This window comes from Hyperolius riggenbachi, chromosome 4, assembly GCF_040937935.1.
Source record: "Hyperolius riggenbachi isolate aHypRig1 chromosome 4, aHypRig1.pri, whole genome shotgun sequence".
Taxonomy (NCBI): Eukaryota; Metazoa; Chordata; class Amphibia; order Anura; family Hyperoliidae; genus Hyperolius; species Hyperolius riggenbachi.
In genome coordinates, this window is record NC_090649.1 from 240,780,006 (window position 1) to 240,806,676 (window position 26,671).

Consider the following 26,671-nt stretch of genomic DNA (forward strand, 5'->3'; position numbering starts at 1 on the left):
CACTGAACGGAAATGGAGGAAAACTCTACTTAACCAGGATTTCCTACAGTACAACACTAACCTGCTGCAGTTCCACACTTCCCTTGCTGATGCGAAGCAGGAATACTTTACGAAGCTCATCGGAGCACAAGCTTCCAACCCCCGGCATCTTTTTGCCACTTTCAACTCCCTGCTTATACTCACCCACCCTCCGTTTCCTCCCTCTCTGCCACAGATTTAGCCACCCACTTCACCAACAAAATTATCTCCATCCGTCAGGAAATATCAAATCTTCAATCTTAACCTCCCACCCCTTCCCATCCAGCTTCTCCTCCACCCTATCCTCCCCTCACCTCCTTCACTCCTACTACCACTGAGGACGTCAACCACTTACTGCAGACTTCCCATACCACTACCTCCCCCCTTGACCCCATCCCTTCTGATTTACTCCAGCCTCACTTCACAGTTTTGGCCCCAGTCCTCACTACCCTGTTTAACCTCTCCCTATCCACAGGTGCCTTCCCCTCTGACTTCAAACAGGCCACTGTACTACCCCTGCTCAAGAAACCCTCCCTCGACCCCTCGCTACCCTCCAACTACCGCCCTATCTGCCTCCTCCCCTTTGCCTCAAAACTCCTTGAGCGTCTGGTTCACAAACGCCTGACCCAGTACCTCAATGCCAACTCACTGCTAGACCCACTGCAATCTGGATTTCGGCCTGCCCACTCAACCGAAACTGCTCTCACCAAAGTGGTCAACGACCTTGCCTTAGCTAAAGCTGAAGGTAAATACTATATTCTCCTCCTCCTTGACCTTTCAGCAGCTTTTGACACAGTAGATCATCCCCTACTTCTCCAGTCCATGGGCATTCACGACCTCGCCCTGACCTGGCTTTCATCCTACCTCTCCATCCGCTCCTTCACAACTTCCTTCAATCAGTCCTCATCCACCCCCAGCCACTCTCTCGGTGGGTTTCCCCCAAGGCTCGGTCTTTGGCCCCTTACTGTTCTCCCTTTACACATCTACCATTGGCAAGGTTATCTCCTCCATGGGTTTTAAGTATCATCTGTATGCAGATGACACCCAGATCTACCTCCACACCCCTGATATATCCCCCTCTACCATGGACAAGGTCTCCTGCCTATCAGCCATCTCCTCCTGGATGTCCGCTAGGTTCCTGAAACTAAATCTAGACAAAACGGAATTTATGATCTTCCCACCCCTGCAATCCCTGAACCTCCCAGATGTGCATGTCACTGTTAACCACACTACCATTCGCCCTACCGCTCAAGCCCGCTGTCTGGGTGTCACCCTGGATTCCGCACTTTCCTTCACTCCCCACATCAAAACCTCACAAAGTCCTGCAACTTCCACCTTCATAACATCTGCAAGATCCACCCTTTCCTGACCTCTGCCACCACCAAACTCCTCATCTCATGCCCTCATAATTTCCCGACTTGACTACTGCAATGCCCTTCTGTCTGGTCTCCCTATGACCCGAATTGCCCCGCTTCAGTCCATCATTAATGCGGCAGCCAGAATTATCCACTCCTCCCATCGCTCCACCAGGGCAGCTCCCCTCCATGAATCCCTCCACTGGCTTCCTATCCAGTCCAGACTCCGATTCAAGATACTGTGTCTGACCTACAAATCCGTCCACAAAACCTGTCCAACCTACATATCCGATCTTACTCAGAGGTACACACCTAGCCGCTCACTCCGCTCCTCCAATCAACTTCGCCTGACCGCCCCTTGCATCACCCAGTTCCATGCACACCTCCAGGACTTCTCAAGAGCTGCTCCAACACTATGGAACTCCCTACCTCCACCCATTAGAGCAGCCCCCTCCTTCAACATCTTCAAGAAGGCCCTCAAAACTTACCTTTTCACTCTGGCCTACCACCCCTCACAAGTGCTCCAAACCCACAGCTGAACTCTGGACCCCTACCTTTCGTGTCTCTACCTCTCCCTCTAGATTGTAAGCCTTTGGGCAGGGTCCGCCTCCTTTTGTGTCCTAGCTGATTATGCACCTCCATTACTGTGCACCCATGCTATGCATTTGAGTGAACCAAACTTGCCTAATCTCCATGCTCCCATCCCATGACTAAGCATTACGTTGTACTCCTGTGCTGCATGATCTGGTTTTTCTTGTATTCCTGTATTGTCATATTGCTGTATGTCACCCATAAATATTGTCTGTAACCTAAACTAATGTCCAGCGCTGCGTAATATGTTAGTGCTTTATAAATGAAATAAATAATAAATTTGAGAAGGTTTTAGAGGCATCCGTTGCATGTGAGACACTGTCATTTTTACCAACCAATAGCTGTAGTACTGTGTGCTATTAGCACCATTCTCATTTGCACCAATTTATCCAGTGGTGACACTTTCTTGATAAATGAAATGCCAAGAGCACACAGGTTTTAAAGTCCTGGTCACAAGAATTAACAAGGAAAGGATAATGGCTGCATTTGGGGACTTAAATGAGTTACTGGCTTCTGGTCCCCAAGTGCAGCTATTAATTCCTCCTGGTCCCCTAGTGCAGCCACTAACATTGCTGGGTAGACTTGTACTCGAGTCAATAACAAATTCCAGCTCAAGAGGGTCAAATATTGGAGTCCACTTATACATGAGGTACACTTATATTCCAGAATATACGGTATATGCTTCGTAGAATGCTTTTGTACGTTTATTTTTGCCTTTCTGACTGAGACAACGTGGATGAATGGGGGACATGATTCTATCCTTACATTTCTCTTCTGCTTCACACTGTTCTAGAATCCCATTCAAAGTTTTGATTTGCCAATGAATCTTACTGACTGGTTTCCTCAACAACGAATGAAGACCAAGCGTGAAGAAATTCGAAATCTTATTCTTGCTCTGCAGGAGCTTCAAAGCAAAGACAAGAAAGGACAGAGGGACCTCAGCACAACTACGCCAGAAGGAACAGAGCAGATCATCAGTGACTTTGAAGCTCTATGAGAATGATATCACTGGTGTCCATCTCTGCCATCACTAAGACAGTGGAGACTCCTTAGATGTACTATTTGAGGTTTGTAATGGTGGAGTGAAAAGTCCCTTTCTTCATGAACTGGAGTGCTGAGCAAACAACGCCTGAAATACAGGTCCCCAAACAAATATGTATGAACATTAAAACATCTGTACATAATGAGGCCATTTTCTTTTCAGTATTTATAAATTGATTTTCTCTCTCATTCTTGTTGTGTTTATGTATTCTTAACAGTGACTAAAACAAAGTACACTTCAAAATAAATATTTATAGGCTTACATTTCAACGTGTAATTTTCTGTGCGGTGCCCATCCTGTATAGAGCCCTGTCTCATAAGAACAACTCTTCATACAGCATCCATCCAATTTTATTATATATTAATGGTAAAAGATTTCACTGTAAAAGTTTTAAAATGAAACTTTCAAATTTCAGTTGTATGATTTTTTTTGTTTGTTTATGTAACAAGTTCAAAATAACAGCATTGTTAAAAGGGACCAATAACAGGAAAATGTTAGATATACTAACCATTACACAGGGTGCCATGAGTTTCAGTGCCACAGAAAGATCTACCTTTGAGTAACGATCCTTTTCATTGTTTCTCATGATCCTTGCTGTATGATCATCCTGATAACTGCAGTGCCACACACTGTGCTTGCTTGGAGACAGCTGTCATTAATCAGTGCAACCACCTCTGGCAATTCTCTTTTATGCATACATGATAAGGTGCAGCATGGTGTCCATGTACGGGGGATTCTAAGCCAGTGCTATAAGGTACATGGATCTTTTTTTTTGTTGTTCTTCTTGTTGCTGGTTTCCCTGAGCCCTTTCTCCTCTCAAGTAACAATGAAATCTATTTAGTATCCACCACTACTGTATATAGTAATTCAATGAGGGATTTACGATGGTCTTACTATATATTGTGTATGGAGCTGTACATGTATATGTGGTGCTGATCTTGACAGGCAGCATATCAGAGGCTGCATTGCCCCTTCACTGTATACACGGGTTGCACTGGAGTCAATGTATGAAGATGTTGGCCAGTCCAATATGCTAATGAAAGCTGTCCACCCGCAAGCACATCTTAACGCGCACTGTGGATGTTGGCTTAACCTCCTGAGCGGTATGCCCGACACTGTCGAGCATGCCGCTTTAGGGGTTTTAATAGGCTCAGGAGTCCCCCAACTGAAAACTATTAGAGTAAATATGATCAGAACATATTAGCTTGCACTAGGCTAGCTAGTATAGGAAGCCGGCACCCCCGATCCAGCCACTTATACATTACCCAACCAGGCTCCAGCGATCAGCGCAGCCTCCCCACACAGCTCTGGTCTTCTCTATCGGGACTGCGCATGACGTTGTGTACGATCTTCCCTATAGAGAAGAGCGAAGCTGTGTGGGGAGGCTGTGCCGATCGCTGGAGCCAGGCTGGGTAATGTATAAGTGGCTGGATCGGCAGGTTTGGAAGGGATCAGGGGGTGCCGGCTACCTATACCAGCTAGCCTAGTGGTAGCTAATATGTTCTGATCATATTTAATAGTTTTCACCTGAGGAACTCCTAAGCCTACAAAACCTCCTGAGCGGCATAACGCTCAGGAGGTTAATCATGTGACAAGGATTATTACAAATGATGTACATGTTTTGACATCAAAGGGAAGTTTTTCAATGACCTTGAAATTTGAATGAACCATTACATGGGCTGCTTTGTTAGTAGACATTTCTTGCCATGGGTGCTTAGAGGCCTGGGTTAAGTTCTGCCAGTCACTGAGTGAAAAGCCTGCTGAACTCTTAAGTGCTTACAAGCTCTTAAGATTTTAATTTACCTATTGATAAAGTGCAAGGCATGCAATAAGGGATCCAGCATTTTTAGCTGCTGTTTTATATGCCATGGTTGGCACACTTTCTTATTCATTCAATTTTTATTGTATTCTGTGCCTGAACAGAGTATGGATGCTGTGATGTCACTTGTAACCAGTTGCTTTCATATGCATTCAGTGTAACCATTTCATGCTGATGGCTGAGGCAGGTTCATTTACCGGTTTTGTGGAAATGATCGTGGTGAGAAGGTAATGCTCTTTTGTAGGTACCATTGAGTGGAGTGGTAAGCTGAATTCTACTGGATAAAGATCACACACAAAAATTGCTTGCAACACCTTGTAACTCCTTTTAAATGCAGTTGGTTAGTCTGTTTGTTGTGTGCTACAGTATGGTGGATCTGTGTTTGTAGACCACCACCTCCATTTACTACAGAGATCAACCATAATGGAAAATATGAAATGGAAGTCTAAGAGAAAAGTCTTGTGCATATGCCAGATGATTCTTGGCCAAGGTGGTCACCTCTGGCAAGAATCTAGCTAGCATGTGTACGGTGCCCCCGACCCGTCTTCATGAGTAAGCAAGTAATCAAACTGGCAGATCATCTGAGCCATGAGCATTGTTCTCCTCACATCGCCCTCTCTGTGCCAATCTGTTATGCACTATGTTGTTGCCCCGCCTTCCCTCCATAGCAACATAATGCATCACTAGTGACTAGAGGTTAGCAATACGTGTGTACAGGACTTCCATGACAACAGTCCTCACATGTGTTAGAGGCATTACACAGAATGGAGCAGTAAGGGAAATAAAATGCAGTCTCAGAGGATATCCACCTTACTCACACTTGGACTACAACAGTGGCTGAGGTTGTATTTAAATACAGGCATGAGGTACTTCTATCTAAAGAGTTATAGGAAGTTCAGTGGATAGATGTTCCTATGCCACAAAAGCCCATAAAACATATGACATCACCCTTGCAGCCCATAGTTGTGCTATTACTGCTGTCTAGGATGGTGAAACATGGGGAAGAGCCCATATTAAATGATGAAATTATATACTTGGGGACAAGTGAAGCCTCTGCACCATCCAGTTGCTTCCGTCTACTTATCGACCACACCACTGCATCTTGTTTTGTGGCCACTCTCCTCATTTTATGAGCACGGCTGTAATATGCATGTGCCTGCACAGTAGCACTAAGCTGCTTGTGAATGAGTGGCTTCCTGCTATTGCTCAGGAGTGACCATACTCCCATGTTTATGCAGTGCGGACACACGAGTGGAGGGTGGCCGCGAGGTCAGAGAAGAAGCTCTTGTTGGATATTAAGAGGGACCTTGCATAAAAGTTACAGGTTTCCTTTAAAGGATAAGTGCTCTTTACAACACTTAGGTCTCTTTTCCATGGGCAGCTAAAGACTGTGAATTCACGCATTAACTTGAGACTTTTTACCTCTGAGTAACGCTACTGCATGTCAAACGGGACACGTGCGGCGTTATCACATGCTGCCATGCGGCTGCATATTATTGCAGCCAAATGGTGCTTGTTGCCAGCAGCTACCCGACAAATGAGCAGTTCAGCCGTCTGTGGAAAAGTGGCCTTATACCTGTGTAAGTGATCATTGTACTTATCCTTTACCCAACCCCCCATGTATCTGCTTGTTTGAGCCTAGCACCCTGCTTCCTTCATTCCAGGAGAAAAATACATCCTTCATCTTCTGACCACCAGTTGGCCTATGGCTTCCAAAGGAAGTATATACAACAAAGTGTGTACCTTATAACTGTTAGCCAAAGTCTACCCTTATCATTGCGAAAACCTCAAACTTTTTACTTTTATAACTTGGATACTTTGCGTTTGCATTTTTCATGCTCGTTCTTTCAGAGTACCTAATTAAAGTCAATGAGAATTTACAGAAAGTAATTGCTACTGCTTAGCTGTACAAATACAATTAGACCTTTCACCATGTACACAATACATAGCTAAAAGGCAGCAAAACATACACACATAGTACAAAGCATGGTAGATATCCTTTATGCATATCTGTCGGAGTGTGAAAATGCTGCTCAGCAGGAAAGTATGCCCAAAGCAAAGCAAAGATTTTGAGGCTTTTGGTCCAGTAGGGTGCAGCAATGTTGCATTGTGTGCAGATTTAAGCTGTGAGATGCAAGGGGTTTTTTTGCGCATGCAAAAATGCAAAAGCAATTTCGCTATTTTCAAAAAGTGCGAGTCTCCATTGACTGTCATTGTCTATGCAGCAAATGCAATTTTCACAAATTTGTATTTGTGTAAAATAGAGAAAGTATTGCATACTCTTGTGCTTACTAGTGGTTTTAAGATTAATGGTTTCTACCCCTGATGCGATTTTTGTGTTTTTGTTTTGTTTTTGTTTTCTTTTGGGGGTTTTTTTCAGCGATTCTCACCTTTTTCTACAATGAGTGATCAGTTCCGTGATTTCACTACGTGGGTGCGTTGGCACAATTCTTTTCACGACACACAATGATCAAGACTGTCATGGTGGATCAGGTTTTTAGGATCCCAGACTCCTCCTTTGAACTATCGTGGATGCCCGTTGCGTGTGCCCACGGTAGAAGATGAGTCAGGGAACACTCGCACCCTGATCCATCTTCTAATTACTATTCAGCTTAAGAATGTAGGAAGCAGACTTCTAAAGATCAACAAGAAGTGTGGGATCTGTTCATGTAAAGTGAGTATTCTATTTTTGCCAGCAAAAATGCCACTGAAGTAAGGATGTGTACTGTATGTATTCTTATGCTGTAAAGCACCAGCAAGATAATAACATATTACTTTATGCACTACTTGTCAAGAGAGAACTATAGAAGCTGCCATTGCTAACGTAAAAGGTTCTTATTTTTGTGACTGATTTTGTAGCTCTCTAAAGTTCTCCTGGACTGCAGACTATGGAGGAGCATAAGTTATCATGCTAACCTGGCCTGGATGTATTACTCGGATAGCTCAAGCCTGCAACCTTCACCTGTGAAATTTCAGACCATGATGAAGGCTATGAAATAAGTAATTAATTTATCAGGGTTATGTGATTGCAGTTGTGTGCATACATCCTCAGTGAGTCCACACTAATTGTATGTTGTCTCTGTAGATGAGTACAAATGGTTCCAGTCACACAAAGACCAATTTTTGTAACCTTTCAGCAAACTTTTACTGCCCAAAGACAAATCTAAATAAATCATTCATCTTCTCTACTACAGCCTTGAAGAACCCAAGTGAATAATGCATAAAGTATAGTGCCAGCGGACAATGGCAGATTCGATTGTCAGGAAAACCGTGTCACGTTGGATTGTGTCAAATTTTTCATGACTGTTCGGATTGTATATGTTTTGAAAATAAAACTGCCAGCCACAGAAACTGGGATACATTAACATATGCTTAGTTTTTGCAGCCTGTTGATATTTGCTGCCATTTTTTTTGTAGGATAATTGCTATTTTGATAATGCCTGTCAGTTGTATTCTTCTGTGAGATTACTGGACAGAAAGGCCTCGGTTTGTAGGAAGTTATAGTCTTCGAACAGACAACTCCAGAAACATTGACTTAATTATAGCTCACAAAGCTTTCTACAAACTCTTTAGTATATGAAGCCTGTAATTTCTGTTCACTGGTACTGCTTAGAGATGGTATACATGCCTGCAGATGATTCATGCCACATCTGAACACAGTACCAAAATTATACTGAGTACTAAAAAAGGCATTGGTGGACGACAAATACATTGAAAAAAAGTTCTCATACTGTTAAGCAGTGAAATAGTGAGATACGGTTATGTTGTCATAGCAACAGATGGACAACTTTTATACGACATATATTGGAAAAATAAGGGCACACACAGAGATCCCTCGTGCGACATTGCAGGGCCCAGGCTGACAGAGGCATCACTAACCTGTAGGCTAGTGATGTGTAGTGTTGCTATGCAGGGGTGAAGGGCTAAAGGAGGGACATGGAAGTGACATCATGAGGGAGGTGGGTGTGTAAGGAGAACAAAGTTCTTGGCCGAAGCAATCCACTGGGACGGACCGCTGGCCGAGTGGTTGAGAGGGTCGAGGACTACAATACACATGCTGGACTCTAGGTGGTTGTCATTGGTCACCTCAGCCGAGTTGCATCTAATGTGCGTACAGAGTTTCACCACTAAAGTACCAGTGGCCTCTGCCCTTTTAACCACTTGAGGACCCACCCTTTACCCCCCCTTAAGGACCAGCGCTGTTGTAGCTGATCTGTGCTGGGTGGGCTCTGCAGCCCCCAGCACAGATCAGCGTGCAGGCAGAGCGACCAGATCGCCCCCCTTTTTTCCCCACTAGGGGGATGATGTGCTGGGGGGGTCTGATCGCTCCTGCCTGCCGGGTGTTGCGGGGGGGGGGGGCACCTCAAAGCCCCCCTCTGCAGCGAAATCCTCCCCCTCCCTCTCCTACCTGGCCCCCCCTTGGAGATCCGGGCTGCACAGGACGCTATCCGTCCTGTGCAGCCAGTGACGGGACGTCCCCTGTCACATGGCGGCGATCCCCGGCCGCTGATTGGCCGGGGATCGCCGATCTGCCTTACGGCGCTGCTGCGCAGCAGCGCCGTACAAATGTAAACAAAGCTGATTATTTCCGCTTGTGTTTACATTTAGCCTGCGAGCCGCCATCGGCGGCCCGCAGGCTATTCACGGAGCCCCCCGCCGTGAATTGACAGGAAGCAGCCGCTCGCACGAGCGGCTGCTTCCTGATTAATCAGCCTGCAGCTGGCGACGCAATACTGCGTCGCTGGTCCTGCAGCTGCCACTTTGCCGACGCGCGGTATGAGTGCGCGGTCGGCAAGTGGTTAAGGACCAGAGACCGATGGTACAGAAACGGCGGAATCCCAATGAATCACCGCACATACACACCATCACCGCCGCATGTATGGAACCTGGGCCACCCACTCTGCTGTCTCTCTGACGGCAGAGTTCCTGTGAGCCGGCCAGGAGACGCTTTCATTGTCTCCTGGCCCTGTCTTTCAATGTAAGCCAATGGGAGTTGCTTGCATTGAAAGACAGGATCAGGAGCCAATGAAATAAGCTCCTGCTCACAGGGCTCTGCCGTCACAGACAGGCAGACCGAGTGAGCGGGGATTAAGCGCCGAGATCGGCGGGAGGATCAAACGGCAGATGTGTGCAACGGTGGTTAATTGAAATCTACGCCATCAAAAGGGCATAGATTTCAATTAGCGCGGTCCAAAAGTAGTTAAAATGAATGGGAACCGCATTCTTTAAGAAATGAAGCAAATACTTACCTAAGGAGAGGGAAGGCTCTGGGTCATATAGAGCCTTCCGTCTCCTCTCTCAGTGCTTTCTATCCTGTGCTGGCTTCCCCCCGTTTCAATCCCCCACCGAAAGGGTATTTGGAAGTCTAAGGGAGCCATGTCCTCCCGAAGACGTGCGGCTCCATACTGCACAGGCATGAGCGGGAAAGAGCGTGCTTGCGCAGGTGCAGTACAGGGCCGCCTTTCTTCAGGAGCACTCGGGCTCCCTGAAGACTTTTGAAGCCTCCTTCGGCCGGGTAAAGCAGTATTTGACTAAATTAGTTAAATACTGCTACCGGGCGAGCCAGCACTGGAACGAGGGGACCAGGAGAGGAGCGGGAAGGCCCTATAAGACCCAGAGCCTTCCCTCTCCTTGGGTAAGTATCTAATTTTTTTAAATGCGGTTCCCATTCACTTTAAAACAAGAATTCTGATAGGTTGACTTGAGAAAACCCAGTCTCATTTTTTTTAATCATAATTTTTACTCATCCGCTTTCTACTCTGTAATAGCCTAATTCATACAGTATTTAGTACTTCTACTCTTTCCCAGAAGTCAGAAATTCATGTGTGAATTCAAGTTGTTTGTTTTTGTTTTTGGTTTTTTTTTCTTCCATTTTCATTGAAAAAGGACAACTGGTTTATTGTATTGTTCTGAGTAAAAAATAATCTAGATGTGTAATGTTCTACTAAAACTAAACAAGCATTTGTATTTTTCTCTTTAAGCCCAGCCAAATCCAAACCTGAAAAGGCATATTCTAACTGCAATCGCGCTAAGAAAATATAAACTGTATATAGAAGTAAAGTGCTGGATAGAATTCCTGTTCTTTGGTCCAGATATACTGGATTTAGCTGCTAGTCAGGGTCCGTCGGGGGTGACAAAGGAAGGACGAGATGTCTATCTGCATTTTGTAGAGTCCCAGCATTAGAAGAGAATCTGTGTGTTTCCATGTGGAAGTGCAGTTCTGTTGTTACCAACCATTGGTGTCTTGTCAAGGCATGGATATGGAAGTAAAGTTCCAGTTCTCTCTTCTGCCTAGAAAATAATGTGGTAGGATTTGCTTATTCAGTTAAACTGGTTTTGGGAGTAAATTGCACTACCTGAAGCATACTCCAGTCAGGCACGAGGTGAAATAGAATCTTTATTAAAAATCTCCTGCTATTACTTAGTGTTTGCAAACCTTGTTTGTATCATATCAGAGCACATTGCTGCTGAAAGATTACTTTGTGCTGCACATGTAGTCATGTGCTCACACCCTTAGCGAGAGCCTCTTCTTACAACAGTGCTCTAGGTTCTGATATGACCTAGGCCTGAGGTTCCGAACTACTGCCACTTAATAACAGACTATCCTCTCTACAGAATAATTGACGGGAATCCAACATAGGAACCTAGTGCTGAAGAGAAAGATTAACCAGTTTTAATACAACTACCAACTTAAAATATACTAGGCAGTGGTTAAAGGATCCTCATGTCAAGACACATATAGAAACATTTAAAGGAAACCTGAATCGATTAAAAAAATGCATTAGATACTCACCTGAGAGGGGAGGCTCTGAATCCTGTGGAACCTTCCTGGTCCTCTCTCCATGCCCTCGTTCTATGGCTGCTGGGACCCCCAATTGACTTTATCCCACTAGAATGTCTGAAGCCTTTGGGTCTCCTTGGAAGGAGTGCTTCTAAAGACTAGTGGATCTGTACTGCATATGCAAAAGTCTGGGCTCCTGCTTGTTTCGTCCGGATGTGCCCATCTTCTGAAGTTCTTAGGGAAGCAAGTGCTTCCAACGCCTTCTGAGGAATTCCAAAAGCACACAGTTTGAACGGGACAACGCTGGAACGAGAGGACAGAGAGAGTATCAGAAAGGCTCAGTGGTGTCCAAAGCCTTCCCTCTTGGGTAAGAATTTTTTTTTATTTTTTTTTAAATCTCAATTCAGGTTTTCTTTAAATACATTTACTGCCTTCATATATATAAGATGTGCTTCTCCATTCAGCTGTTTGTAAGGTGTACTGTAAATAGTGTATGTTTCAGGGCATGGGTTTTAGGGTTCCAGGCCCCAGGCTTCTGTAATCACATTTGATATTTTATAAGCTGAAAACAAAAGCGCACACATCTTTTTTTCCCTGGGAAAACAAGAATCTCACAAACAGCCACTTAACATTGAAATATAGGTGTGTAATAAACTTGATAGGAAACAATAAGTTGAGCTAATGCCAAAGCTGTCAACAGCAACGTTATCGTAGTTTTCTCAAGGTATTAATAAAGAATGTCTAATGCTCTATCTGTACTTATGTCTTTAATTGCTTTCAGTGAAACTTTATTGGTACTGTTAATCAACTTGCTATGCTAGCTATTCATTACATTTATCCAGTATCTTGAAGTCTGCCGGATCAGGATCAGCACTGCCACCAGAAAAAAAAAGTGTTGTAAGAATATTCATTTCATATCATCATTTGTTACTTGGAATGAGATTTTTGAAGCGCAGACCTCTTACCTGTTTACTGGAAGCCCTGGCTTCTGAAATAGAAGTCAGCTCTGCATGCCAAAGTACAATCCACCACATTGGGCCCCCAGACACTCGATGATAAATGTGCAAGCCAATCCTGTTTTGTTTTTCGTGGTTTTATTCATCAGACTACACAATCCTGGGCCTTTTATGGAACGAGAGGTCATAATGACTTATTAGTTGCATGTGTTGATGTCTGTATTACGTTACTAATGTAGTATTATAGCAAAAAGGCTACAGCCCTTATTTAATTCACTTTTCTCTTAAGTTTTCTTCTAGTAGATCATTTTTCACCTTCTGTTTAAAATAACTTTTCAGCATTCTGCAATTGAAAACGTACCATTCTGAGTATTTTCTTGCTTGCTGGTGACTTAAAAAGGTTTATATTGATAGGGTGTGAAAATATCACCTAGGAGAAAAAGTGACTTGCATAAAGGCCTACAGGTCCTATCATAATGACACGTTCTTCATGTGAAAGCATTTCATCATGTGAATGATGTGTCATGACAACCACCAGAAAAATAAGAGCTGACACTAGGTTACTTACTAGTTGTTGAGGCTCAGGAACAGAGAATTGGCCTCCATTTTCAGTGATGGCTGGAGAATTTCAATTTAAAAGTCCACTTGCCAGCTCATTGAAAGGATACAATTGCTGCAGTGTAAATCCTCTGGCTGCAGACTAACCTGATGCAAATCCTGCTTCAGGTGAATGGATCCACCTTAACACTAGATATGGGATACTTACATCTTGGTGCCTTGCATTCCATCTAATCCTGGAACTCCCCCAGCACAGGAATAAGTCATGCTGCGAATGGTGCAGTTTATGAGCTTGTATGGTAAATGTGAAGTACTTTCATGAATATGCATTTTTAAATTTGGTTTATACTTGATGACTGTGGAATCCTGTTGCAAGACCAAGAGCACAACAATATGAATGCCCATTGATTGGTGTATATTGTGCTCCATTTCACTTTGTTACATAATGCTTCAGTCTCTGTTTCTTTCACCTCTGTATGCTGTATGCTGTTATTCTACCTTGCCATTAATTTGCTGTTAAATTGCAAACCTTTATAAGGTGTAATTACTCTTTCAGTAAGTCTGCAACACTCTATTTTGGATCGGATACTTTTCTCTGATTAATTTCCTGAAAATAAGTATTTTATCTGTGGGTTTCCCTCACCAGTAAGAGTGATCTTTAATTCACACCTGTCTTGTTTTGGATGAGCAAATATGTATTTTAAAACTGTATGCAGATTGTTACAGTGCATAGACTTTCAAACAATACAGTCTGAAATAGTGTTATCTTTTTGCAGTTATTAGTTATGTAATAGGCAATTCTCTAAATGACATATTTATTATTTTTGAAATAAAAGGAAACTTTAAAAAAAAAAGAAACCTCCGGTGCTTTCTTTAGTAGTAGTACTTACAAAATATTTTGATAAAAAAAGTTTTCAGTGTTAAAGAGAATCTGTACTCTAATATTCTTACAATAAAAAGCATACCATTCTATTCATTATTTTCTCCTGTGCCCCTCTGTGCTGTTTCTGCCACTCTCTGCTGCAATCCTGGCTTGTAATTAACAGTTTTAGGCAGTGTTTACAAACAAACTAACCAGCTTCTAATAGGCTCAGCTAAGCATAGTGTGTGAGTCATTCAGAGTGTGCAGGGGGCCTGCAGAGAGTGTGTATCGCTTCTACCAATCACAAGCAGCCCTGCACATTCCACACAATCAAGCCTTAGCCCGACAAACAGGACAGAGGAAAGATACATTGATTTATTACAGAGATAGTGCAGTTAGGAAAGACTGCAGTAAGCCAGAGCAGATTAGAACAGGCATAGGAACTTATAGGATAGAAGAACTAAGGCTGAACTAAATTTGTTTCAGAGTCTCTTTAAGTGTATGCCAACAAAACATTATCTCAGAATGCTGATCTACTTTCTTAAAGGATACGTCCAAGCTAATTAAAAAATAAAAACCCACTTACCTGGGGCTTCCTCCAGCCCCTGGCAGCTGCCCTGTGCCCTAGCCACAGCTCCGATGGCTCCCGGTCTCCTCCACTGCAGTCGCCAACCTTGCCAGGACGGCTTCCAGGTCGGCTTCTTCTGCGCTCCACCATGTGGCTCACATGGTTGCGCTGATGTCATCAGGACTGTACTGCGCAGGCAAAGTAGTTCTGTGCCTTCGCAGTACAGTCCTGATGACATCAGCGCGACCACATGAGCCGCATAGTGAAAGCCGACCTGGCAAGGTCTGCATCTGCAGCGGAGGAGACCGGAAGCCACCAAAGCTGTGGCGAGGGCACAGGACTGCTCCCAGGGGCTGGAGGAAGCCCCAGGTAAGTGGGTTTTTAATTAGCTTGAACGTATCCTTTAATGACCCGATACCTTTTGAAGTAGCAATACAGGATATGTATACATATCCATGCCGCTGCGCAGCAAAATAAGTGGTTGGTCCTGATCCTGTAAGTTTTCCAGTGAAGTCCTTTGCATCTGCAATAAGGCAAACTAGAGATGGTGAATTACCCAGGTATCATGATGCCACCACCAATACACCTTGTGTTCCACTATACTCGGAGCCAGTTTGTACTTTTCAACGCCCACGGCCTGCAGGCACCATCTGACCAGCTATACTGTTCAGCTCAACTTGAGTTGTAAAGTGGAGCTGATAATGCTGTGAATGTAAACCTTACTGGATTAGAAATTCTTCTCTACAACCCTGGCACTAAACTGAAGCTTGTGTATGTTCCTGGATCATCAGGACATAGCACTACCTTATCGCACACTAGGAAGTAAGGAAGATGCGCGGAACTCTGGAATTCAGGCTGTGTGCAGAAAAGTGGTGGCAGCTTTGGAGTAGGAGAGATGATTTATTTTGACATGTGGCATCTTATCTTTCCCCAAGTTCTTCTGCTTTTTCAACGCCTAAGGCCATGGCCTTTGTGGCATTTCCAGCAATCCTGCCCTGACTATACCAGCACAGCACCTGTGGAAAAACGTTTATCTGGTGAATCTTGCTGATTTGCAAAGCTTTGATTTGCTGTGTTCACATCCTGCTTAAGCACATACTCATGACTAGCCCTTGGCTCACACATGATGTCCTGTGCGACCCCTGGCGCACGTTCCCCACTAGTGTACAGGATCAGCATGGATGGAGCCAGCGGTATGGCGGACCCAGCAATTCTGCACAGTGGTAGGTGGCCGGTATCCCTGCCTACCGCTGCAACAGAAGATGAGCGCACTGCCAGGAGATGATTGGATAGGATCGCAGTGGATGCAGGACACTGAGCCAGGGGGAGAGGATCGCAGTGGTAAGAGCAAGAATAAGTATACCTGTAGCTTCCCTGCGCACTCTGCTTAGCTATATATTCCGTATCTTTGGAATATAAGACTCGCCCTCTTTTTACTCCAAGTTTCTGGGGAGAAAAAGTGTCTTATATTCAGAAAAATACATTCCTTTTCTCCTAGGTTGCTATCACTTACAGTAAGTATTAAAACGCTGACAGATTTTGGACTAGTCCATGTCCTCATGAGAGTTTCTTGGTATTACCTTTTAGGCTTGATTCACACTATGGCCTAGATTCATAAAGCAGATAACAGCTGACTCTACCAAGCACTTAGGAAAATATCAATTTATAAATGCTGATACTGCATGAAAATCTGCAATTCCTGAGCAGTGAGAAAAATTACCAACTTGTGCAGTAAATACGGGTACCTCAACGCATGTCAGCAAATATCAGTAAATGTCAATTCATAAAGACTACAACATGTGGTAAAAACCTGAAAAAATTACCCTCACCTCTGGTGTGGGATAATCAGTGCGGACACTGTGCGAGACTGTGGAAAGCCAGCCGTGACTCACAGAAGCCGACAGCTGTGACTGATGAGAGCACAGCCAATAGAAAGAGCCCCTGTCTCCTGCATGTCCTGCTGATCGAATGCTGATAGGTTGCGTAGGCTTTTCAGGAGGTTACAGCTTTTCTATCCCCCAGCCAGTGAGCAGAGAGAACAGAACAAAAGGGTTTTCCCCTGGAGCCCTTTGGATGTTAAACCATTTAGGTGGTTCTTGTTTGAAGATGCAAAGGAAATAGTTGGGAAATCACCTAAGCATGGCATGTTTAACATTTCTTGGAGTTGATCTAAGCTGTGGCAAATAAATAAAATGTTAAGAAAGACTAATAGACAGATTTAGAGCGAGCAGAGGCAGTAAAACAAAAGTACATTCTAAAGTGATGTTAGGATGCCTCTTACTATTTTAATGCCCTCACTGCACGGAACAGCTTGTAACAAAACGGAGACCCCTCCACACTGCTCTGCTGTTACTGAACACATTTTGTGTATAGAAGCCGGTAAATTAGCGAACTTCTACTGCACCTGTGAACATTTTTATGAATGACGAGTCTAAAATACCGAATGCTGTATTTTAACTTCCATATTTTTTTTATTCCACAGCCTTTTATGAATCAAGACCAATGTGCGTTGCATAACACTGGTTATAATGTATGTGAATTGCAATGGAGACTTGACTAAGTAGTTAATTCAAAGCCTGCGTGCAGCAAATTAAAATGGCTTTATCAGTTACAACACAGAGATGTGAATAAACTCATAGAATTGTATGGGCAGTGAGCTGACATGCAGAAACGCAACTGATGCAGTGTGAAATGACCCTAATTCTTTATAAAAGCACTCTCTGGAAAGGATCTATACAAAGATGTTAGCCAGCTTCCTTGCTCATTTTCACACTATTTTGGAAGTTGGCCTGAGCAACTGTAGTTCAGTACGCATTTTTGTAAATATAAAAACAAAATCTCAAAAGTCGGAGAGGCAGTGAACAAATGGCAAATATACTAAATTTAGAATCTAAGATATCAGTATAAATCCATGCACCATGCCAACATAATTTGATAAATACAATAAAGAAAGAGAATTGGCTCTTGGGTGCATGGACAAATAGAAAATTGCTTTATTTCACATATAATATAGAAATTAGTAAAAAAAAAAAAACCCAACCCAAAAGAAACCCAAAAAACACATTAAGTGAACCCCAATGAAAATAGAAATACAACTCCATCTGGGTATGTTAACCAAGGAAAATGGGGCTGCAGTCCCCATAAACCAACCAAACATAGCACCACTTGATTATAACCCGACAAAAGAATATAGTCTGGATTATTGTTGATGTAGACTCTTCTTTACTTTAGGGCCTGGTGCACACCAAAAACCGCTAGCAGATCCGCAAAATGCTAGCAGATTTTGAAACTCTTTTTCTGTAGCGTTTCAGCTAGCATTTTGCGGTTTTGTGAAGCGTTTTTGGTGTAGTAGATTTCATGTATTGTTACAGTAAAGCTGTTACTGAACAGCTACTGTAACAAAAACCGCCTGGAGTGCCGTTTTTTCAGAGCGGTTTGCGTTTTTCCTATACTTAACATTGAGGCAGAAACGCATCCGCAATCCAAAATCTGCAGCAGCCCGGGAGTATGCGTTTCTGCAAAATGCCTCCCGCCCACCAGCCCATTGAAATACATTACCCTAGCGGATCCGCACCCGCAAGCGGATCGCAAACAGCAGCAGAACCGCTCTGGTGTGCACTAGGCCTAAATGCTGCAAATGATATAAGCTTGATGTCAAGGTATTCAAGTCCATGTGAATCAGACCAAACAAATGGCAAGCAGTCATGTGTCAGAACGTCACCCCCACTCGCAGGATGATAAGAGAAGGGTGTACCACACTCCAAAAGGTGAAGATCATACATCTTGATAAGGGCTTATATCCGCTGTAAGCTATAAGCATGCAAGGCTGCACAGCACTGTCCCATAGAAATGATGGTCCATTCATAGAAGGCCCTCAATCGCAGGGCATATAATGTGCAGGTTAGTCACAGTTCAAAAAAATGTTAATGCAGGTGCACAGCAAAGATGGCAAGCAAAGCATGATGTTCAGCATAGCGTGGTGTGTGGAGCAATTGGCAGCACATGCATAGTTACCGGTCCTTCCACGTAACAGATGTCAAGCGATGGATTGCCTGTAGTTTGCGGTCTGGAAATGGCGCAATTGAGATGCAGCACGGAGTGGCACTTGGAGAGATCCCAGAGGAGTAAAAAGGCCATCAATAGCCTAACATGTTTTGCCGCTCCTGTCGGCCTTGTCATTTTTGTAAATAAAGACATAACTGAGAATCCCCCATGGGGAGATTGCTTAGTCCAACACATGACAGTTCCACCAACCTATTCTGTGGCGCTTAATGTCAGAGTTTAATGTTTAGAAGAATAGAGATTGGGTTTATCATTATCAGTACCTAATGTTAATGTGTACTTTATTAAAGAGAATAAAGCAAGCCATAAGAAGAAAGCAACATGAACTGAATGGGCTTAAGAATACAATTTATGAATTCAATCAAAAGGATGTAAAACTATGAAAACTACTACAGGGTCTACAATCTGTAACCTCAATGACTACCCAGGATAACCTAAACACAATGACTTCAAGGGCCTAGCTTTCCACACAACCACCAGACTATATCATAAACATCTCTTGTTACATCTATGACAGTTTGTATTAGTTTTGTTAGGAAACCAAAATAAGTTTTCAGGAGAGGGAAAGATCCCCATTAGGGTGAATACCAAACTGGACAGCTACGTCAACAGCTCCAGACTGTTATTTCAATATTATCCACTTATCAGAAAAAATGCTATAAAATATTTCTCTATTAGACCATGCAAGCACACCAAATCTTCATGACAATCACTCCATCATGTCGAATTGTCAGGCCTAGATCAGTGCAACTGTTGATGCAGCACTCATGAATGTAAGGAGGAGAGACAACCACCAGAGCTTTAGGGTCCCAGCCCCTCAATAGAGGAAAATGCCCTTTCTCAGGACTTTATGCATGGGCCCCTCGTATCAGGGTCCTGTACAGAGGCCAGTGTCTTCCCGGGGGGCTGGGCCAGAAGGATAAAGCAGGTTTAGAAAGAGCTTTAGGAAGTGACCCAGAAGTGTCACAGCTCCATGCTGATGAAGGAATACTCCAATCCTTCTGCTCTGTTGCAGGCAGATATTCACTCCCACAACCCAGAGGAATACTGGGCTGATTCCCAATGTTAGCAACGGGGCAAAACTGAATGTGATGAGTGCACATGCTGGGTGGGGGAACTCTCTTCTCCCCCCCCCCCCTTCTGACTAGCCCTAGGACAGGACATGTGGCTGCCCAGGTGCCTTTACAGCCTCTCCTCATTCTACAAGGTGTAGGTTTCATGGTTGAATCTTCTAGAAGCATATGCTAGTCTTAACGTTTAGGACATGCATGTGTAAATATGCATGGCCAATACAATGAAACCGTGTGAATATCTCATCAAACCAGTTAAAACTGCTTTGATCACAGGTGATTCTGGGGCTAACACAGACAAACCCTGTCTAGCAATGTGTACATTTTATCAGAGCAAAACCAGTCTGTGGGTCCAGCCAGCTTCCCCCAAAATTGCTTTAGTGACTCTAGATATACTCAACTCAAATATAATCAGACTGATGTGACAACAATGATGCGTTCAGATGTCTGTCCTATCTATAGTACTTTTGATGCTGCTCATTGTACCTATAGTGAGCATGTGTAATTGGTCCACTGTTCAGTCTGTCAAACTGCAGGGCAGAAAGCACTGTGTGAACTGGCCTTAAAGAGAAACTCCGACCAAGAATTGAACTGTATCCCAATCAGAAGCTGATACCCCCTTTTACATGAGAAATCTATTTTCACAAACAGACCATCAGGGGGTGCTGTATGACTGATATTGTGGTAAAACTCTGAGGACCGTGGTACTCCTGGCAGTTTGTCTGTGAACCTTGTTGCATTGTGGGAAATAGCGGTTTACAGCTGTTTCCAGCTGTCAAAAAAGCATGCAGCAGCTACATCACCTGCCAACAGTAAAAATGTCACCATGTAATAAATGTGAGAATGTAATGCTGGGAATACACGTTACGTTTTGCGCGTTCGATTCGGCGCGCAATCTATTAGCCATTAGATTTTCTGCCTGATTATCTTATCTTCCACTCGTTTTTCTTATCTTTTTTCCATTCACTTCTATGAGAAATCGAGCGGAAAAGAATTGAGCGGAACATCGGACATATGGGACTTTTATCATCGAAGGCATCTATCGGAACAATTCTTAGCAAAAAAAACGTACCGTGTATTCCCAGCATAAATCGGGGATTTAAAAGATTTTACAATGGGCAAACACTGACTAAATCATTTATACATAATTATCGCCAAACTGGATGGGAAAGCAGCCAGGATGGGGGTGGCAGTGGTTGGCGGGGAGGGGGGTCCCCCCCTCACCTGGGCAGAGCTGGGACAAGGTCCTCCAGCACCCAAGGCTGAGACACCAAAGTGCGCCCCTCCATCCCTCCCACCCCAGCCGTCACACACTGATTGCTATTAGACTAAGAGGGCCACAGGGCCCACAACCTCCCCAACACCTTAATATCTAGTTATCTGGCTTGCAGTCACTGCTATGTATCCCCTTTTCTTATTTCTTTCTGCTTCAAACACAATTAGGAATGACAGCTGAATGAATTCTGCGCCCCTCCTACCCTGCGCCCTGAGGCTGGAGCCTCTCCAGCCTATGCCTCGGCCCGGCCCTGCACCTGGGTCCCCTGTCCCCGTACCCCTCTATCCATTTGAGCAAAAGTTGTTAAAATGTATAGGCAGTGAGAGGGGAAGTGCACCTTCTTTCCTTGCTTTTCGCTGCTTGACTTCCTGCAATGTCGCCCTCTATACTTCGGAGGGCGCCGACCACATCCCCCCCCCCCCCATGTACTGGCTGCTACTACCTCCAGCATGGAGGCGCCCTCCCCACCCACAGGCGGGGACACAGAAAATGGATCCATTTCTGTGTCCAAAGATGCCTATGTAGAGGGGGATCGGCTTTGCCATAGATTTTTACTACCCCTCCTTGTATCAGGGAACGATCCGGGTCCGTGAAACTCCTGCAAAGCTGGACCCTGCGTTCAGTTTTTCAAAACGTATACCCCTGAATGCAGACGGATCCGTTTTTTTTTTAGTGAAGACTGACTCTATTTTTAACATTGGTATCCATGGCTCCGGTTTTGATCCGGGCCAAAAACCGGAGCCATGGATACGTTTTTTTGAACAAGTGTGGACCTACTCAACAGTATGTGATCTGAGGGCCTAAGCAGTGAATGTTATAAACCGTACCATTCCACAGTCCAGTGTGCCACCCTCACAATAAATATTACCACAATCCATGAAATAAAAAAAAATTACAATAGAAATTTAGGTTAATCATTTGTGGTATGTAATATCAACAAAGTAGAGGCAAATAGCGTGTGTGCTGTGCAAAAAGTGAAGTCCAGCAAGGGATAATAGGGGTTTTCCAACTCACCTGAACATTAACTTCTAAATGAATATTCTAAGCAGTGCCAGTCCAGAGTCCAGTGTGTCACCCACTTTGCAATAATTATTACCACAATACATGAAAAAAAAATGACAATAGAAATTTAAGTTAATCATTTGTGGGATGTAAAATTAATAAAGTAGAGGCAAATAGCATGTGTGCTGTGCAAAAAGTTAAGTCCAACTTAGGATAATAGGGGTTTTCCAACCCACCTGAGCATGAAACTGCTAACAAGATCATACTATATTAGTATAAAGAATTATTAAATACTCCTATCCCAATTTATTAGACAGAAGAATGGCATAAAAATCTGAATCGAAAAAGTGTTTTTAAATCATTACAACTAGTAGGTTTTTATAAACACTTTTAGACCCCAGCTCCAGCTTTCTAACATACTCTTATCATGCCAAGCATGTAGGACTAAACTGAATAAAACTGGAATGAAGGCTCAAGTCAGCTATAGAGGAGTCTGTTGGTTGGGCACAACTATGATCGGTTTTACCTGAATATTTCCCAATGGCAGGAAGTCAATGATCTATAGAGCCTCATCACTGGTGACCTGATCAGCCACTGGAGGGAGCTTGAAGCTCTGTTTTTCAATGCTTTAGCTACTTACTAATTTAATGCATTGGGGGAAAAAATATATGTTTAGTTATTATTATTTAGTATTTAAATAGCGCTGACATCTTCTGAAGTGCTTTACAGAGTACATAGTCTCATCACTAATTGTCCCTCAGAGGGGTTCACAATCTAATCGTCCCTATGATGTCTCTCATAGTCTATGGACAATTTTAAGGAAAAGTTAAATATCTGTATGTTTTGAGGATGTGGGAGGAAACTGTAGTGGCCGTAAGAGACCTAGGTAGACACAGTGGTAACATATATATGTGTGTATTTGTGTGTGCTTATATGATCTGGACAGCATGCTATTGTATGGAATAGGCAGCGTGTCCCTGTTCCGCTTGGATGCGGGGAAACGCTGCGTATCTGTAGGTAGTGGAAACAGGCCCTTATGAATGTGTCCTAAGACATCATAATTTTCAAACAAGTCCTAACAGGTGCCCACTAATAATACAAACTTACCACTTCTAAGAGACATGAGGGGCTACGTAAAGTATCCATTCATAATATATTCACTCATTTATTGTTTATTTAATGTATAAATCGCTAACTTATTACGCAGCGCTGGACACTTCTACTGCATAAATTTGGTAAAATTGTACAGGCAAGATTGTGTTTTTGATAGGAACATTTATATAGACACAAGGCAAAAAATATAATATTTGGCCATGTATTTACTGAAACAAAATGATTCAATAACATCTCTGCGTGTGCCAAAAGTAAGAACAAACCGAGATGTTGATGGATCCTATGTTAATGTCAGGATCCATTCTGATGTGTCTGTTGGGGTGATGGAATGCAAGGTCCCTTACAGCAATTTTTACAGATGCCCCATGGAAATAGGACCTGTCAAGAATAGCATGCTATTTATGAAGTGCCTGTTACAACAGACACCATGGGATACCATGAAATCAATGGACAGGCACTAACAGCAACTAATTGTTTGAGTCAACTGTTGCTTAGTTCTACACACAGATTAACTTCAGCTTGGATGTTGGTGGGTTTACTCATATTTAAGGTCTTTTCACTTCATTCCAATTGGAATAAGGTCAGGATTTTAACTTGTCCAATTCAGAGCATTTACTTTATTCTTACAGTATTTAAAGGAATACTATTGATTAAAACAATGTTTTCTTTTTTAATGCTGTATGTTAGGGCACACATTACCACAAGTACTAGGAGCAATTTCCTTCCTCACACAACTTTGCCGCTCTGCTGTAAAATCCTCCGTCAGTTTTAGATACAAAAGTGTTGGGCTCTTAGAGGGATAGACCATGTTTCTGCATGAGGGGGTTGCTATCAACTCCTCAGTGTATAGTTTAATAATCACCTTGCTGAAAGAATCTTATTCAGATGGTGGTAATGCTAGGTACATGCTATGAGATTTTCTGGCAGATTTACTGTCGGATCGATTATTTTCAACATGTTCGATCTGATATCTGATCAATTTCCGATCTATTTTCTATTAAAGTGAATGGAAAACGGTCAGAAATCAGATCGGACATGTTAAATGGACATGGCAATTAACTGATCTGACAGTAAATCTGCCAGAAAAATCTCATAGTGTGTTGTGTACCTAGCATTAGGGGTTAAAGATTCCAACAATGTGTGTTTATTATCTTTGCTTCTATGGCTAATAAATATCCTGATAATGCCTTTGTAAACAGTAGTGCTCCCTCTCAGCACAGCACCACATAGCAGCCTACAAAGTACAGGGTGGGCCATTTATATGGATACACCTTAATAAAATGGGAATGGTTGGTGATATTAACTTCCTGTTTGTGGCACATTAGTATATGTGAGGGGGGAAACTTTTCAGGATGGGTGGTGGCCATTTTGAAGTTGGCCATTTTGAATCCAACTTTTGTTTTTCCAATAGGAAGAGGGTCATGTAATATCAAACTTATTGGGAATTTCACAAGAAAAACAATGGTGTGCTTGGTTTTAACGTAACTTTACTCTTTCATGAGTTATTTACAAGTTTCTAACCACTTATAAAATGTGTTCAATGTGCTGCCCATTGTGTTGGATTGTCAATGCAATCCTCTTTTCTCACTCTTCACACACTGATAGCAACACCGCAGGAGAAATGCTAGCACAGGATTCCAGTATCCGTAGTTTAAGGTGCTGCACATCTCGTATCTTCACAGCATATACAATCGCCTTCAAATGACCCCAAAGATAAAAGTCTAAGGGGGTCAGATCGGGAGACCTTGGGGCCATTCAACTGGCCCACAACGACCAATCCACTTTCCAGGAAACTGTTCATCTAGGAATGCTCGGACCTGACACCCATAATGTGGTGGTGCACTGTCCTTTGAGATTCAGTTCGCGGACAAATATCTTATTATTTTGATTGATAGCTGTTCCGTTAATGATGACAATATAGGCCCAGGTGCAGCAAAACAGGCCCACCCCAGAACACTTTCACAGATGGGATAAGGGTCCTATACTGAAATGCAAATGTAATGCTCATCATTTAAGTTTTATTTAGGCTTCATCCATCTACAAAACATTCTTCCAGTATCTTTCAGGTCTATCCATATGATATTTAGAAATCTATAGATGTCAGCAATATTTTTAGGGGAGAGCAGTGGCTGTAGCCCTGGAATCCTTCACAGCACCAGGCCTCATCCTGCATGACCATTAGGTGAAGTTCCTGCTGTATGCAGATGACCTCCTGCTGCTCTCCCCAACAGAGAAGAGCCTACAGGATAGCCTGGAAATACTGGAGAGTTTCTGCATCACATGGGCACTTCCCATCAACCCAAAGAAAACAAAAGGGATGATGTTCCAGAGGAAGAACCTAGATAAAACCTCCATCTCTTCATTTACATTGGATGGCTCCATGCTGATGACCGCCAACAGTTACACCTACCTGGGACTGGAGGTCAAACCGATCAGGAAGCTTCAAGACAGCATTGGAGGCCCTTAAATAAAGAGCCTACAGAACCTTTTTTGCCATCAGAAGGCAACTGTACCACACAAAACCACTGGTGAGATGGGTAAAACCATTTAAAAAGTATCATCACTCCAATCCTGCACTATGGCAGTGAAGTATGGGGTCCAGTCACCTACCCTGACCAATCAAAATGGGACTCCAGCCCAACAGAAGTCTTTCATATAGAGTTCATGTTGGGCAGAGCCAGGTAGATTCTCACTATCAAGCACGAAGATATCCTGCGCTCCACGTGACTGCTGTACACTCAAAGGATGGCTCTCCTTTCACATTCAGCACCCCGCAGCGCTCCGACAAGGGTGATTTGGCAAAAGTACTAGAAGAAGATGAAGCGCGCCATAGTGCATTAAATGTGTAGGAGTTTTTATTAACAATTAAAAGTTATACTCACAAACATGAGTGATAAAAATCGCATCTCAGCGGACTGCCAGCCGCTTGCCTCTGCAGTGGGGGATGGCGCGCTGTGGCCAGCAGCGCGGTTTCCGATGACTGGGAATCCTCTCACTGGTGGGTGGGCGTCGCTGGAGTGTCAATCGGCGTGTGACGTCATTACGCGTTTCGGCGCTCAGCGCCTTCGTCAGATGACGTCTCACGCCTGTAAGGGGGAACTTATAGCGTCGCTCTAAAGGTCGCCTTGGCGACCTGGAAGCTAAAATAAACTTTATTGTCCGGCGGACAAAAAGGGGGGGGGGGGAAGTGAGGGCGCAGTAGCGCTGTAGGTATATGTCAGGCTTAGGACAGAAGTAAGGGCACAATAGCGCTGCAGGCTTGTGACAGCGCGTCATCCTCCCCAGTTTAAAAACATTGCATTGGAGGAGCATATGTTACCTCAAATGGTCTGACGCAACCAATTACAGTTCAATAATTTACATAAGCAGATCGACATTTTGCATCAGCATCCTTAAGCCAAACTAATGTAACACATATAGCAAATTTTATAGCACCTCTATGGGGTGTATATAACAGATATGATGTTTGGAATGTAGCCATCTGGAATCCAATAACATTGTATTCCTGCAGCTTCCCAATAGGCCAATTTGGTCACCGGAAATTGCTCTTATTTTGTAACACTGGTGTGCTATAAAATTTGCTATATGTGTTACATTA

The 26,671-nt window shown here is 43.4% G+C and overlaps 1 protein-coding gene and 1 long non-coding RNA gene across 4 annotated transcripts in view; one reads left to right on the forward strand and one right to left on the reverse strand.

Moving 5' to 3' along the window:
* Window positions 1–3,269, forward strand: part of SENP6 (SUMO specific peptidase 6) — a 154,814-nt gene extending 151,545 nt beyond the window's left edge. For all 3 annotated transcript variants that reach the window (XM_068281508.1, XM_068281509.1, XM_068281510.1), the window contains one exon: window positions 2,758–3,269. In XM_068281508.1, coding sequence (XP_068137609.1) covers window positions 2,758–2,961 — 204 coding nt within the window. In that variant the 3' untranslated portion in view covers window positions 2,962–3,269. The remainder of the gene's footprint in view (window positions 1–2,757) is intronic.
* Window positions 3,270–10,703: 7,434 nt separating this feature from the next.
* Window positions 10,704–26,671, reverse strand: part of LOC137571824 (uncharacterized) — a 36,826-nt gene continuing 20,858 nt past the window's right edge. The window contains exons 2-4 of the long non-coding RNA XR_011031444.1: window positions 21,973–22,036; window positions 12,924–12,992; window positions 10,704–11,116 (exon numbers count right to left, since the gene is read on the reverse strand). This is a non-coding gene — a long non-coding RNA (uncharacterized lncRNA). The remainder of the gene's footprint in view (window positions 11,117–12,923; window positions 12,993–21,972; window positions 22,037–26,671) is intronic.